This window comes from Amphiura filiformis, unplaced genomic scaffold (genome assembly GCF_039555335.1).
Source record: "Amphiura filiformis unplaced genomic scaffold, Afil_fr2py scaffold_39, whole genome shotgun sequence".
Lineage (NCBI taxonomy): Eukaryota > Metazoa > Echinodermata > Ophiuroidea > Amphilepidida > Amphiuridae > Amphiura > Amphiura filiformis.
In genome coordinates, this window is record NW_027305503.1 from 96710 (window position 1) to 113560 (window position 16851).

Below are 16851 nucleotides of genomic sequence, written 5' to 3' on the forward strand. Positions count from 1 at the left end.
TTGCAAATGTATTAAGTTATGCTACTCTGCGCATAACATATTCTCAAACGAAACCCACTCATATCGGCAATTAGCTATACTTTGTTCCAATATCATGATTATCTACCAAAATTGGAACAAGCTAAATCCGTTGCTACTAAACATACAGCTAGCAAGACGTGATTTGCAAGCTGTATGCAAGCTTATATACAAATTCACGTTTCTGGAGTTACACTCCGTCATCAGTTGCGCTGCGAAGGTCTAGAATGGTTCTAAAACTGACCCATGTTTAGATTTTGAACATAAATTCGATGTGTCGAATTATGTATCGGTTAGCTTTTACTAAAGCTCTCACGAATTACTACAGCGCCATGACAATGTCATCTTGCGCCGTAATATTGAATAATTCCAGACACTCTATAGGCTTACTACTTTACTTATTGATAGCAGTACAACCTATACTAGTAACATGCTACTTAGTTGAAGAATGTCTATAGTTGAATTATATCGTTTTTCTTATATAATATAGGCCTATATGGTATATCATATAAAAGCATACAAGAAAGCATAGATTCCGAACTTGGATCTATGCAAATTTCAACACAGTATCCATTTTGGTCTTTCGTGTGATGATTGCTAAAAATGACCTTCCTGTCCTTAGGCACGAATATCCATTTCGGATCTCTCGTGTTAGGACAATAACATGAAAACAAAATTAATGAAGTCATGTTAGCATGATATTAAAGCTCAAGGTTGAACTTAAAAGCACATTCTAGTATATACTAACTCCAGCTCTACAGGTACAGAGCTGCTGTATCATCAACGCCGAATGTGCAGTGCAACTTTATCAAGTGTGGTTTTCATGGCCGGTCTTGTAAACAAGCCAGCCAATCATAGTGAAGACCACAACTTACACGTTATTATAACTCACGTGCGGTTCCATTCAGGTTATCCTTTTAGCATTGTATATAGTAACAATGGTATTCCTGAATGGACAAAAACAGCCGCCCACTTGAGTAGGCATAATGCTTGGCTATGTTATGACATGATTAAAAGACAGTCTCGCCTTTATAGTCATCCGTGGGAATTTTTTCTGTCTGAAAAAATATTGACTTTTTATAAATTAACTTTATCATAAAATTCTGTGATAAAATTCCGCTCCAATGCAATTTCTTGTCTTTGCAATTGTCTTTTCTAGTTTTTTAGGAAAAACAGTCATCACGATAATTTATACTAATTAGGTACGATGACTGCCACCTGACGATGTTAACTAGTAAAATACGCCAAATCTAGGCGTAATAAAAATGGCGGAGATGAAACTTGCCATATTGGAAATAAACACCCTTTCCTTGTGTGTCAATTCCAAAATTCAAATTACATAATAATTTATATAATTTTTTATAAACGCTTCTGCCAACTATTATTCGACGCATGCCCCAGAGATTTTGATCATATAAAATGAAGTAAAACTATGCCAAGTCTAGGCATAACATAACATAACATAACATAACATAACAGAAAACTTTTGGTGCGCTGTTCCTTATGACAAGCTCGTAGCGCTTACAAAGTAAAAATAAAAACATCTTAAAGTACACAAACAAAAGCCTAAAAATAAATAATGTTATAGAGTACAAACCTTAAATTTACATAATACAAGGCATAAAATAACACAGGTCAACTAAGGAAATCAACGGAAACATATCATGGAAAAAGATACGTCTTAATCGACTTTTTAAAACTCGCGATAGAAGAGGATTGTCTTATAGTGATGGGAAGTTTATTCCATTCCCGTGAAGCACATAGAGTAAATGTCCTGTCGCCTGCTCTAAGGTGAGCCTTGGGGTAATCCAAACGAAGAAAATCATTGACGGATCTGAGATTACGGGTTGGATGATAAATATGGAGACAAGTGTTCAGATAATCTGGTGCTAAGTGGTTTAGAGTCTTGTAGACGTAGAGAAGCAGTTTGTAAATAATACGCTGTTGGACAGGAAGCCAATGAAGAGCAGATAACAGTGGTTGCGAATCGTGCTTGCGAGGTACATTAAAAACAAGTCGAGCTGCCCAGTTTTGAAGACGTTGAAGACGAAGGACATGTTTATGTGGAATTGAAGACAAGAGACCATTACAGTAATCCAAACGGGGCAAAACAAGTGAGCGAGCAGCATGATTACAAGTATCTTCATCAATATATTTTCGTATTCTAGTCAAATTACGTAGATGAAATGTAGTTGTCTTGCATAAATTAGTGATGTGCGTTGTCATAGACATATTTGTATCAAAAAATGAACCAAGATTACGAACTGACTTGGATGGCAAGATGGTTGAATCTCCAATTTTGAGTGAAACATTGTTGATAAAGCGTGAGTTATGAGGAGACGATGCAATGAAAAATTCAGTTTTATCATTGTTGAGTTGTAATTTGTTTTGGATCATCCAAGTTTTGATTTGATAAATACAGTTTTGAAGTTTTGCGATAGCTTTGTTTAATTCACCAGGTATCTTAGGATTACAGGAGACATAGAGTTGGGTGTCATCAGCGTAGACATGGTAGGACACGTCGTGTTTACGAGCGATATCGCCGACAGGTAATGTGTATATTGTGTAGCCAATAGGCCCAACAATTGAACCTTGTGGTAGTCCAAATGTTGCAATTACTGGTTGTGAAAGTTCACCTGCTACATTAACACGAATGGACCATCCAGTGAGGTAGGACTCAAACCATTTGAGAGCAACACCTTTGACACCGAGGCGATTTGAAAGACGTGAAAGTAATATTCCATGATCGATGGTGTCAAAGGCGGCAGAAAGGTCGAGAAGCACCAATAATACAACTTGGTTCGAATCCAACGCAAACATGATGTCATTTTTTACCTTTATCAAAGCAGATTCTGTGCAAGAATGTGATCTGTAGGCTGATTGGAAGGATCAGCAAGGTTGTACAAGTTCATATGATCGGTTAATCGTGAACATGCTATCTTTTCAATAATTTTTCCAATGAATGTCAAGTTGGCAACAGGCCGGTAGTTCTTAAGGACATTCCTGTTGAGTGATGGCTTCTTCAACAGTGGTTTGATTATAGCATGTCTTGCTGCATTAGGAAAAGTACCAGTGGAAAGCGATGAGTTTATAATGTTGGTGATCAGAGTAAGAAGATGTCCGTTGCTCAATAGTTCTTTTAAAAACCATGTTGGAATTGGGTCAAGTCTGCTAGTTTTGCTAGGAGATTTGCCAATAAACATTCTAACTTCCTCTTCGGTGGCAGGTCTGAGCGTTGAAAGTGTATGAAAATCGGAATGATTATCAGCAAAAGTCACATGATTAATTGTAGTACTTGTAGTAGTAACATTACTATCCAGATTTGAGCGGATTTTCACAATTTTGGAGACGAAGAAATTTGAAAATTGATTGCTAAGAAGACTTGGTGAATCGTGAATAGGTAGTACATGTGAAGTTTTGTTCAGATAGTGTATTGATTGTACGAAAAGCATCCTTGGTTGTACACATACTTAATTTATCCTTGAAATATTTCTGCTTAGCAATATCAGTTAAGTACTTAACATAGTTTTTAGCCTTAGTATATTCTTGTCGATCTGCAGATAGTTGTGATTTTCTCCATTTTCTTTCAGCTTGGCGTTTTACTTGACGAGCATTGTGTATATCCTGATTATAATATGGCATTCTGTGTTTGACACGGCGAGTTTTGGTGACAGATGGTGCGTGCTTGTCAAGAAGAGACATTGTTCCATTATTGTAAAATTCCAGAAGATCATTTGTATCATGATTCTTTGAATCAGGACAACTAAGAAATTCAGTTAAATCATCCTCAAAAAGAGTTCTATCAATATTTTTGTAGTCTCTGGTAGAAGATTTGATATAAATTGGAGGTGGCTTAGGTGTATCAATTATCAGATTAATTCCACGATGATCAGACAGTTTGGAGTATTGAGTAGAAATACAATCATCAATAATTGGATCCAAGTAATGATCAGACAATAAAGTGTCATCAGTAGTACAATTCTTAATAATTGGATCATTAGATTGAGTGAAGACTAAATCAATAGTATGACCAGACTTGTGAGTGGGTCCATGAACATGTTGAATAAAATCAGCAGAGTCTGTCATGGTGATAAATCGACTAACATCAGATTTGTCTGGTTTATCCCAGTGTACATTAAAATCACCTAATAATATCACATGTCCTGAAAGAGAAGTCATTTCGTTAACAAAATCATCAAATTCATCAAGAAATGCGAGGATAAGACTCCGCAAATTAGGAAAGTAAACACACTTTTGATATGTTTTCATGGAACATATAAAATTTGGCTTGCGTGTTTATTCCAAACATATAAACAATGAAAACTGCCCATGAGATAGTCCAACTTTCAACGAGGGATTGACTATCCACAATCCTATAGGATCGTGTGTCAATACTACCTGTCCCCCCTGGCAAACCCTCACAGAATGGCTGCGTACCACGAAGAGATACCGCTACAAACCGGGGGTGGAAACAAACAAAATTATAACTGCGGCAGGTCCTGGACACACGGCATCTTTCGGCAAGAAAAAAGATTGCCCATGCCCATGATATCGCGGTCCATGCGGTACGCAAATAAACGGTTACCGCCCATCCCTAATACATTGAAAGCCCACGTAACTGCACGTAATGTAGCCCGAAATGGAAATTTTTTTCATTCTTCCTAGAAGAAGATTTAACCAAGAGGTTGTAATGATATAGCTTAATTATAATATTTAAAGTGTTTATTTCACATTTTTTAATGAATCGTCCCGGGGCCAAAAAAAGTGAAATGTATTTCATTCGAGCAAAATACACCATGTTTATAGGTGGTTTATTGTTTACTCTTAATCAGCTGTTGTTGATTTCACACCCCATTCAGCGTAATTGGGTGTAATATTGCGATAAATTGGGCGTTAATATTCATCGACGACTTTCGCGTACGTAACAGTAAACGTATGTGGGTGCATTATGTTCTACATTGGGCGGAAAAAGTGGACGCTCGGGTGTATTCAGAGTCAGACTTCAGACGCACGTGTGATGTTGTTTATACGTTTTTCTTCATCAAATCCCAATTGATTCCGTAAGTAAATCACACAATTCGTAATATATATAGGCTTTTATTGTCTCATAGTTTAACCATATTACTTTTTGAACGATCGTGGAGTGCACCAGGCCGGTTATAACGCTTGGAAAAGTGGGACATGTTTATAACTTGTTGACTTGTCCGGAAAGCTTATAATTTTTTTCTATGTCAGTGCAGTATCAGTATTGCAGCATAGCCAGCTGATCAATATTGCAAAACAATCACGGTAAGCTTTACATGATGCAAATTACAATGCGCAGGGCTGTCAACTTTTTGGAATTGCTTGGCGTGAGACAAGCGGCGTACCAGGATTTGCCGACTCCAATGGGGGGTTAGGAGCAACAAATTATTCATGACGATGCGTGAGATTTTGCTCATTTTCCAGCTTTTAGCGTGAGATTTACTACCTAAGCGTGAGATTATACTACCTTGGCGTGAGAAAGTGACCCAGTGCGTGCAGCGTGAGACTCACGGCCAATGCGTGAGAGTGCAGCCCTGAATCATAATGCGTACATCAGATGTGCATGTGGGAAATACAGGAATAAGATTATGAGGATGGAGCAGAATTTATGAATAGCCATTTCATGATTTACAGAAATTACACGTGTTTACTGTCATGACTGTCTTTGTCGATCAACCTCGACCCCTGTAAACGTAAAGTCCTCCCGAGTCCTGTACGCCGGCCTGTATATAGGGGTAATACATTTTAATACATATTTTCTTCATTATCTACATGTATTATCATGTTCGGATGCATGATGATGTAAGAATTGATTGAAAGATGTTAAGAGGAACTATCTGTTATTTTTGAGAATAAAGTTGCCACGGTCAAAAATAGATTTTCTTTATACTTTCATATTTGATGGACCTTGACCTCAAACTAACACACATGGGATAAATTTCGGAAAAATATCCCCGTTGCCATGGTAACAGGCAAATTTCAATTTTAGGCTTATTTTCACAATTTTTGCATTTTTCAGCAGTCAAATTGTCAAGTTTTGAAACCAGTGTTACTAATATACACAATATATATATAATTTTTTCTTTATAAGGTATGAATAGGTCAAACCTTAGATGCCGCATTAGAAGTATAAAAATATATAATTGAAATAGGGGTGTTTTTCAATTTTTTCAAAGTATGAAAATATACCAACTTTGTATAGCTCATAAACCATATGGTAGTGCTCCGATTTCAACATCGACCACAACATGTTGAGATGATACATTGGTCTTATGAAAAAGTTACATTTGAGCTTGGGGAAAACACATCTGTATATACAGTGTTGCCAGACATTTTCCTATTTTTCGAAATTCAACACAAATCTCACCTTAAGTTAAATGATGTGAAAATGAAACATCATCCTTTCAAGGAACATTTATTAGAAAGAGAGTTTTTATTCATATAAAATTTGATCAGGTATAATGGTCAGTGTTGTTCTAAACCACATGGGTGTTGCCATAATTGGGGTTTAATTGTGATTTGCGGATATTTTCAACTTTTTACAAGTCATAAAAATACCAAAATGCATTATTTCTATAATAAAGAACGAAACATCGACCTCGTCATGTTGAAATGATATATTGGCCTTATGAAAAAGTTATTTTGATCTGGGGCGGGGTAAGACATCAGTTTATACATTGTTGCCAGATAAACCACATGGGTGTTGCCATAATTGGGGTTTAATTGTGAGGTGTGGATATTTTCAACTTTTTACAAGTCATAAAAATACCAAAATGCATTTCTATAATAAAGAAAGAAACATCGACCTCGTCATGTTGAGATGATAAATTGGCCTTATGAAAAAGTTATTTTGATCGGGGGGGGGGGGGGGTAAAACATTAGTTTATACAGTGTTGCCAGATATTTTCCTATTTTTTCAAAATTCAACACAAGTCTCGCCCTAAGTTAAAAGATATGAAAATGAAACTTCACCTTCACATATCTTTTTAGAAAGAAAGTTAATTTCATATTCAATTTGATCATCTGGGATGGTCAGTGTTATTCTAAGCTATATGGGTGTTGCCATTGCTGACGTTTAATATGACAATTTAGATATTTCCAGCTTTTTACAAGTCTTAAAAATAGTACACATCCTTAAAATTATTGTGGAATGAACACAATATTAAGATTAAAAATTAACCTAAGAACACTTAGTATGTGAATTTAAATTTTAAATTTGAGTTCGGAATATATTTCCTTCTATACAGTATTGCCAGATATTATCACATGTATTCAAAATTCAACGTATGTCTCACTTTAGGATTTATATTGTTTAAATCGCTGCCATGAATAAACCACATGGATGATGCCACTATAAATGGAGTTAATAGTGAAATGTGGATACATTTTCAATTTTAAAATGACACCTTATTAAAGTTATAGCTATAGTATTCCAATTTTTCCCCAAAAAACACCCAAAAAGCACACAAATTTGTCCTAATTTGGCGCTTTTATGGGGACCTTAATGCGCCCAATTTGGCGTATTGTCTCCACTGAAAACCCACCAATCGACATACTAAAATTGCTAAGGTACCCCCAACACCGTGGCACATCCCCGTATACCTTTAACCAGGGAGAACCTTCTCCGGGGTCATGTCATAGGTATACTGTGCCCAGTAGTCATCTTTTTCTACTTGAAACGGATATTTCCTAAAACTTTTATCAACATTTGGTGATTTTTTATTTTGCTTTAACCCTGCAAGTATCTGCAAAAGTGTTCATTTAAATCTCCTTCAGTCTTGAAAGCTTAATTTTAGTTAGCTGCTTCCTTTTTACAAACTCATACAAATTCATGTCATCAATGAGCAGGGGATGCTTGAATGACAGAGAATTAGTAACAATATCATGCAACATTTAATGGTCATTTTTTCTTCAGCATGACTTTAAATGTCATACTTTCGACTCTCCTGCGATCTCCTCTCGGGAAAAGTAACTGGACATTAATTTGTCTGGCCGTGAAAAGGTTCTGTGCATTACTGTCTTTGACTATTCTCATATTTCGAGACATTTGCTGGATCTAGTTTTGTTGCCCATTTTTTCCCATATCTTTTTTGCAAGTATAGTTGGGATGTGTGCTTTAATAATATGGGGTAGGCGTAAGTTAAACATTATCTTACTCTTATAATCTTTTTGTAATGTAATAAAATTAATTTATTTTAGCCTAGCTAGTATGTGTAGGCCTATATTGGTAAAAAATATTATGGCTATTATGTATATTTTAAAGTATACATGTTTAATGTTTTCTGTGTTGTATTTTAAGGGGTTGGTCACCCACCTTTGCACAGTATTTTTTATCAGACATACCAAATTGCATTTTGAATACGAGGAATATCCTTCTGATATCAAATAATTTTGATTTTTTTTTAATTCGCGATACAATAAAAATTTTAGGGTAAATTATGTATATTGATTTATTTTTTATTTTTTGACATATTACAGTCCTCAAAGTTAACTTAATAAATCTAATGATGTGTACTTAAAGTGTATGTAGCTGGGATGAAAAGCCGACCACTAATCAATTAATTAATGTTAATTGAAAAATTTGACCTTTCATAGTGAAGATATAGATTTTTTCCCAAGACCTACATTATTAGGTGTTTTGGTGAAAAAAATCTATATCTTCAATATGAACGGTCAAATTTTCATATGATAGATGGCTTTTCATTCCAGCTAAATACACTTTAAGTACATATCACGAGATTTATACAATTTACTTTTTAGAGCTGTTAAATTTCAAAAATATCAATTTTTAATCATTTGCCATAAAATTGGTATTATATCGCAAATGTCAATATATATCTGATGTGCTCTCAGGTCCACAAAAAATATGTGAAAACCTCGCTATTTGAACCCTTAAGACTTAATAAATATTTGAAAAAAATTGAAAATATCCACATCTCACTATTAAACCCTAATTATGGCAACACCCATGTGGTTTGGAACAACACTGACCATTTATACAACTGATCAAATTTAATATGAAAGTAAATTTCTTTCTCATAAACTTTCATTTTCAACTTAAGGTGAGACTAGTGCTGAATTTGGAAAAATAGGAAAATATCTGGCAACACTATATAAACAGATGTTTTTCCCCAAGCTCAAATGTAAATTTTTTAATAAGACCGATGTATCATCTCAACATGATGAGGTCGATGCTTCATTTTCACATCTTTATTTTAGGAATGCATGCCATTGTATTTTGGTATTTTTAAGACTGGAAAATAGCTGAAAAAGCTGAAAAATATTCATATCTTACAATTAAACCCCGATTTTGGCAACACCCGTGTGGCTTGGAACAACACTGACCTAATAACTGATCAAATTTGATATGAAATTAACTTTCTTTGTAAAGAATGTTCCTTGAAAGCGTGAAGTTTCAATTTCACATCATTTAACTTAAGGTGCGACTTGTGTTGAATTTCGAAAAAATAGGAAAATGTCTGGCAACACTGTATAAACAGATGTTTTTTCCCCAAGCTCAAATGTAAATTTTTCATAAGACAAATGTATCATCTCAACATGCTGTGGTCGATGCTGAAATCGGAGCACTACCATATGGTTTATGAGCTATACAAAGTTGGTATATTTTCATACTTTGAAAAAATTGAAAACCACCCCTTTTTCAAATAAATGGTATAACCCACCCTGACATCTGGTGATTATTTTTATACTTTCAATGCGGCATCTAAGGTTTGACCTATTCATACCTTATAAAGAAAACAGTATATATATAGTATGTATATTAGTAACACTGGCTTCAAAACTTGACAAATTGACAGCTGAAAAATGCAAAAATTGTGAAAATAGGCCTAAAATGAAAATTTGGCTGTTACCATGGCAACAGGGATATTTTTCCTAAATTTATTTCATGTGTGTTTGTTTCAGGTCAAGGTGCATCAAAGATGAAAGTTTAAAGGAAATCCATTTTTTGACCGTGGCAAACATTTTTAAAAATCCTCCAAAATAACAGATAATGCCTCTTAAGACGCTGCACTCATGAGTCACGTCATTGGGTCACTTTCTCACGGTCTCACGCCAAGGTAGTATAATCTCACGCCTAGGTAGTAAATCTCACGCAAAAAGCTGGAAAATGAGTAAAATCTCACGCATTGTCAAAATAATTTGTTGTCCCTTCACAGTGTCATGCTTCTGCGATTTCAGCTATATTTCGAATGTAATGGTCTCTAGCCTCGAATGTTATCAGTGAGCAAATTTGTGGCTAGAGTAGACTTTTTGAGCAAGCCACGCCCTGTATGGAAGTCGATTGACAGTGACGGGAAAATTGTTGTTTAATGAGGGGGGGGGAGAGCTCTCTGATACAAAGATGCCCAGCTCGGCATGGAAGTCGAAGGGGCCTATGGGGATTTTATGGAGTTGGCGTACAGTTCCCTGTAGTTGCCAGGGTATCCGAGACCCGGTCGTACAATTAGTAGCCCCATTGATGTTGATGAGGTACATTGTATGTGTATTCATAACCTCATTAATATATGCGAAACCTGTGATCCAATCAAAAGAAATTGATTGCCTGACCGCGCACTAATTGCGAGGTCATTAATAACTCATGTAACGGATGTAAACAGCACACAGCATTCTACGTTAACATCAGTTTGTGTTCTTTATTTTATACATGCGGCATAAAAAACCCTGTACAATAAACAAAACAAATTGAATACAAGTTTAAGTCTACATGTCGAGCAAAGTTGTAGTGATACAAAACAAATACTAAACAAACTTAACAATACACATGCATACAAAATGTATATAATTCATTATACAGTAAGGATAAACCTTAAGCTTACAAAACGCACAAAAAAATACTAATAAACGACATATCGGTTTAGAATATAAAAAAAAGAATATAATGAACGTTATGTAACTCGATAACCAATTTACATAAATCAACAATAATATGTTCAATATTCTAAATCAAACGATAATCATTGGATTACAACATGAACTTAAATTATAATCAAATAATTGTAACATTCTGACAAACAAGCAATTATTGATATTAATTAACATGATATTTCCAAATTCATACAATACAAAGCCTACCAATTATCACTATCACAATTGTCTTCAGTTTTATATAGATGTAGACCTAGTAGGAATACAGAAAATATCGATCGCCGAATCGGTTAATACACTATTCTAAATACAAGCATTTAACGTTTTTATTTACACGAAATCAAATACAACACAATATAGCACAATCGGAACATTAGCTTACTCATCGTCAATGAATCTTTATCATCTGTTTATGATAAATTACAAAAAGGATTCTTTCTGAAAATACCTTAATTTAAACGGAAACGGAATAATTAACTACATTTGAATTCAGCAAATGATAAGCAACAATATTGGCTATAAATACAAGTACGGATTGTATAAGAAACTTGTAGGCCTAATTGGATTTTAATATACATAATCATAATAAATGAACATGTTTTGATGACAAATTAAAATACTACTATTTACTTCTACTGGCACCATACCTTGCACATTGAACTTCATTCATCAAACAAAACTATCAATATGACCAATTGGGTGTAAAGCCTAATGAACCTATTATCCTTTAATATGCTATCATACAATCAATCACAGTCTATTTTAATACATAATTCCACTTGGGTGCATTAGTATTATTATTTACAAACATCACAAAAACCTCAATTAAGATTCAATATTATCTCAATCTTAAATCACAGCTATCTATCTCAAATAACTTAAAACTATACCATGATGATACAAAAACAGATCAAGTTAAACTGGTTAAATAAATTATTTAACAATACATTCTCTTTATAGGCCTTTCTCTTACTCAGCACTGAATGTTTAGGGTTTGATAAAGAATCTTAACATCCTAAAACAAATCTACTGAAATGCCTAACAAAAATAATACAATAAAAATAAGTTGTTATATTATTTTACATTTCTATTTTTACTTTCCAAAATAATGATGAGTAAAGTCACTTGGTTTCTGCCTATATGAACTACAGGTAGCATTATGCATGTTATATGCAAATCCTATGAAAAGAGTTGGCCAATGTTTGCACAAGAATGACCAAATTCTAAAGGCTAAAAATTCCTAAATCTTGACATAATAGACCTATTATGCTAATTTATCTTACTCAAAAGATCTACTGGTTTGGGTGTATATTGGGCTACGGTTGGTTGGTTTCAGGCCCAATTCAGTATTTGGGAACATAATAATGATGGTAAACAACTGGATTAACATGCTTGATCGAACAACTTACATAACAATAATACACCTAATTTGGCATGATTTGGGTGACAAATCTGGAACTACTATTGCCAGCTCCTCAATAATACCACACCTAGATTCTATGTTTACTTCCTTGTTAAAATCACTAAATAATATACAGATAGGGCTAGCCTATCTTTTATTATAAAAAACTTTCATAACTTTAACTTTGGTAAGTTACAAAACACTTGCAAACATACTTTAGGCCTATCTTTACGAAGCACTAGGCCAAGTTCATACACAATTAACATACACAATTAATCAACGGAAGATCATGTGGAAACACATAGTTTGATCATAACTCAAAAACAATACAATACCATTGTTATTCCAAAACAATGCATCTGATGATTTAGATTAATTTTGCAATTAGAATTCAAAATCATCATCTTTAACTTACAAACCGTGCGCGCACACTTTTTCACTATAAATCTTACAATCTGATACTAACAGATTTCAACATGACTCAGCACCAAGTTTTAGATTATAACACAAATAGTGGTAATAATAACCAAACTTTAACTGATTTACTCTAAACCATGAATCAAACAGTGCTATTTCACTTGATCAACTTTCTTAATGAAAAACAATATAATTAAAGGAAATGTTAACTTACCCTGGCCAGATACTTTATATGGTAAACTTTTTCACTTCTTGACTCCTCTGAGGTGAGATGGTGACTGCCCAGGGTTGAACGAACACAAAGCAGAAGTACATTGACATGCAAATTAGGCTAAGGAACAAAGTTTTCCAAGCAAGGATGCCAAATGAGGGGGCTATTTAAGGCCTAATAAATGTGACAAAACCACATGTCACACTCACAACGACTCCTGACGCGCTACAATGACTTCTGCGCGCGCGTGCATGTATAAAGCTATGCGTTATTGCAACGCACGCGCCTACGCGATGCCGCCACGTTTCTGTGATTGGTAGCTCTTGTTGTCGGCGCGAATGTTAAAATCGCCTGGTCGATTTTTTTTGTAGGTTAGGTTACAACAATAATTAAAACTGGTTATATTTTAACAACGTTTTATGGCATAAAATAACATAAAATGCTATTTTGATTTGTTCAAATTATTAAATACGACGGTAATGAATGACAATAATAACTTTGCACCATCTATTTTGAGTTCATTGTGTGTGTGAAATTGTCGGGTTTTGTTTTGGGCCTTGGTATTTTTCCTCGGGAGCTGCCGCTCCCTCGGAAAAATACCTCAGCCCAAAACAAAACCCTCCGATTTCACACAATGACCTCAAAATAGATGGTGCGCAGTTATTATTGTCTAATTAATTTATACCAACAAAGAGTACAGTTTTTGCAGTTAATTTACCGTAACTATGTTCCATTTGCCACATTGTTATTTTCAGGTGTCATCCAATAATGGAAAGTTGTAGTTGCCATTATACCAGAATAGGCCTACTGCAAATTGATGGAGTGTGATTACTACGTTTATGACTAAGTATGGGTATGTAAATGCAAGTTTATAATTAACAATGTGTTGCAATCTAAAAAACAATATAAATTCTAGACAAAAAAAAACCCTGTTCTACTGGGCCAACGGTCCCATGAGATTTTTTGGGTAAGAAATATAAAAATCCTGACAGACCATCCCTACAAAAAGTCCTTCCGCAGTAGAGCAGGGTTTGTTGATGTTGTCGTCTAGAATTATTGTTTTAAAATAGTTTGCAACACTTTATTGTAAACATGAAAAAAAAAATGGTGACTAAGGCATGCATTTTCGAGTTATTTTGTATCTGGGTACCCTACACATTTTTCGGGCAGGTAATCAGGTACCTGAAATTGCATAATTGTGTCCCTGGACCTAGAGCTAAATGTTAGGATCATTCATGACTGACTGACCCCCCCGCAAAAAAAAAAAAAATCTACCACAACATTGTTTTTGTCAACCATGAATGATCGTCATATTAACTATTTAGCATCTAGGTCCAGGGACACTTCAAAACCAAGAAAATAAATAACATAAATAATTAAAAAAAACAAAAAAAACCATGATGCTGACTCTCTTACCTGGGTAGTGAAATCTTGGTTGGGTACCCGAAAACCGGACCGAAAAAAATGCATGTCTTAGCGGTGCCTCAACAATGGCAAGATGGGCCAGGAACATGAGCCTGGATCTTGTCAGGGACTTCAACATGGGGCCAGGACTTTGCAGGGATTCACCATTCAAAGAGTTCATCCTGTGGACAGCGACTAAGTCACTTGGGAAACTTCACCGTGGGCCGGGATTTAGTCGGGGACTTACCATTCGATAAAATGCCCTGCCCTGTGTAGAAGCTGGCAGGGTCTTGTGTTGGATTTGTAACACTGTCCATGTCCCTGTGTTGCCCAGGGGACAGTGCAGTGTTACAATAGAGAAGGTGCATTATACAAAGTAGATGGGGGAATATTAATAGAAGCATTAATGAAACTTCCATTGCATTGGTTAGATATGTTTGGGTTCTTACAGTAGGGCCTATCGGTTTACAAGAAATTAACTAATTTCCATTTTTATCCTTTTCATTTACACATGATGCAGGTGTCCAGAATTTGATATTGATTCAGCATGAGTGTGGCTCGACATCGCTGTATTCCTGACGCCATCGGGTACCGATCTGCTTTGTTACCAAAATGGGACTTGTTTGGTCTTTTAACAATACGAGCACAGTTAATTACAATCATGGATGTACATGTACCATTATATGCAGGATCCATTCAACCAACTACATGTACTTGTGTATCAAACACAGAGCCATGTACACACAAATTCCATATGCTGGGCCATTTTTACATCATCGTTGGGCAGGAAAAACCTCCTATGTGTCATTGGCCCCTGAACATGTTTAAAGCAAAACCTCCTATGTAACCTCTTGCGGTTTTGTTTTACACATGTTCAAGGGCCACACGTACATAGGTTTTTCCTGCCAGTGACGATATGTAATTATGTAAACATTATAAAAAATAAGCGCCCACCCAAATTTAATGACTTTCTTACGCTCCCTGGGTTGTTAATGGAATGAATATGGTAGGAGAAAATTGTTCACAGTTGACAGATATGGTGGATTGTTGAAAATTGTAAAATATTCCTGTTTCAAAGGAAAAATATTATAAACTATTAAAATTCAGTAACAAGTTAGACAATCTGTCTTCAGTTCCAGTTACATCGTACTTTGTGTCGTTCACCCACACGGTCTTTGTATACGATGTATACTGCCTCTACATGTGTGTATTGACACTGTCAGCTATGGGGGACTCTTTTGCGAAATTCAGCAACCATACATGTAGCACCTACAGGAACAGAAGAATGGATGAGAAGACAACAAACCAATTTTATTTGAGAACATTATGGAGAAATAATGTCATATGCAAGTATACCCCAGTATGCTTGAAAAATGAATGTGCAGCAATTTACAATGCATGTATTATTGTACAATGCACTTTGAATTTAGTAAAGGGGGAAATGAACATACCAACATATATACATATGTACACATAATAATTATACACATACATGTGAACATATTGAGCTAAATCCTTGCTCCACAAATTCATTTAGATGGATCAAAGAAATACTGATACAACTTGTGTCAAAGTTTTTTCAGGAAAGCCCATGCTTTAAGGTAACCCACCACATGGGTAGCATCATGTGACTAAATTGTGCCAGCTGTGTTTTCAGGAATTTTTTAAAATTCATTTTATTGAGCCACAATCAATGATAAAATTGGAAAACAAACAAATTGTGTATTTGTATCTTTAATTCTTAAGTGATTATAGCGATAAAATTGAAATTGAGAATTTGATTTCAATGTTCCGTGCCTTTTACGCAAAGCTTTACGAGGCCTAAAATCTTGATAAATTCCTTCATTTCAATGTGCTGTAGCTTTATCGGAATATTAAAATGGAGAATTTTATCAAGATTTTAGGCCTCGTAAAGCTTTACAAAAGGCCTAAAATCTCGCTTAAATTGAAATTGAAAAGTTTTAATTGATTTTAATGTCCCGTAGCTTTTACCCAAAGCTTACGATGCCTAAAATCTTGAACAAATGCTTGATTTCAATGTGCCGTAGATTTTACGGAACATGGACAATTTTATCAAGATTTTAGGCCTCGATTTATTAGGCCTAATCTCTCGATAAAATTGAAATTGAGAATTTTAGTTGATTCCAATGTTTTTAAGCAAAGCTTTACGAGCCTTGAAGCTCAATAAAATCCTTGATTTTGATGTGCCGTAGCTTTAATTGAACAGTAAAATCAAGAATTTTATCGAGATTTTAGGCCTCTTAAAGTTTTATTAGACCTAAAATCGTGATAAAATTGAAATTGAGAATTTTAATTGATTCCAATATTCCGTAGCTTTTACGCAAAGCTGTACGAGGCCTAAAAGCTCAATAAAATCCTTGATTTCAATGTGCCGTAGCTTTAATTGAACAGTAAAATCAAGAATTTTATCGAGATTTTAGGCCTCTTAAAGTTTTATTAGACCTAAAATCGTGATAAAATTGAAATT

At 34.9% G+C, this 16851-nt stretch overlaps 1 protein-coding gene and 1 long non-coding RNA gene across 2 annotated transcripts; one reads left to right on the forward strand and one right to left on the reverse strand.

Annotated features, from left to right (window-relative positions):
• Positions 1 to 1680: 1680 nt before the first annotated feature.
• Positions 1681 to 2838, reverse strand: LOC140144082 (uncharacterized). Its single transcript, XM_072165918.1, has one exon. The coding sequence runs from the start codon at positions 2836 to 2838 to the stop codon at positions 1681 to 1683; it is 1158 nt and encodes a 385-aa protein (XP_072022019.1).
• A 2008-nt stretch (positions 2839 to 4846) lies between these two features.
• LOC140144080 (uncharacterized) lies at positions 4847 to 16090 on the forward strand. Its single transcript, XR_011857831.1, has 3 exons — positions 4847 to 5078; positions 13715 to 13812; positions 14884 to 16090. It is a non-coding gene; the product is annotated as an uncharacterized lncRNA (long non-coding RNA).
• The last annotated feature ends 761 nt before the right edge of the window (positions 16091 to 16851 follow it).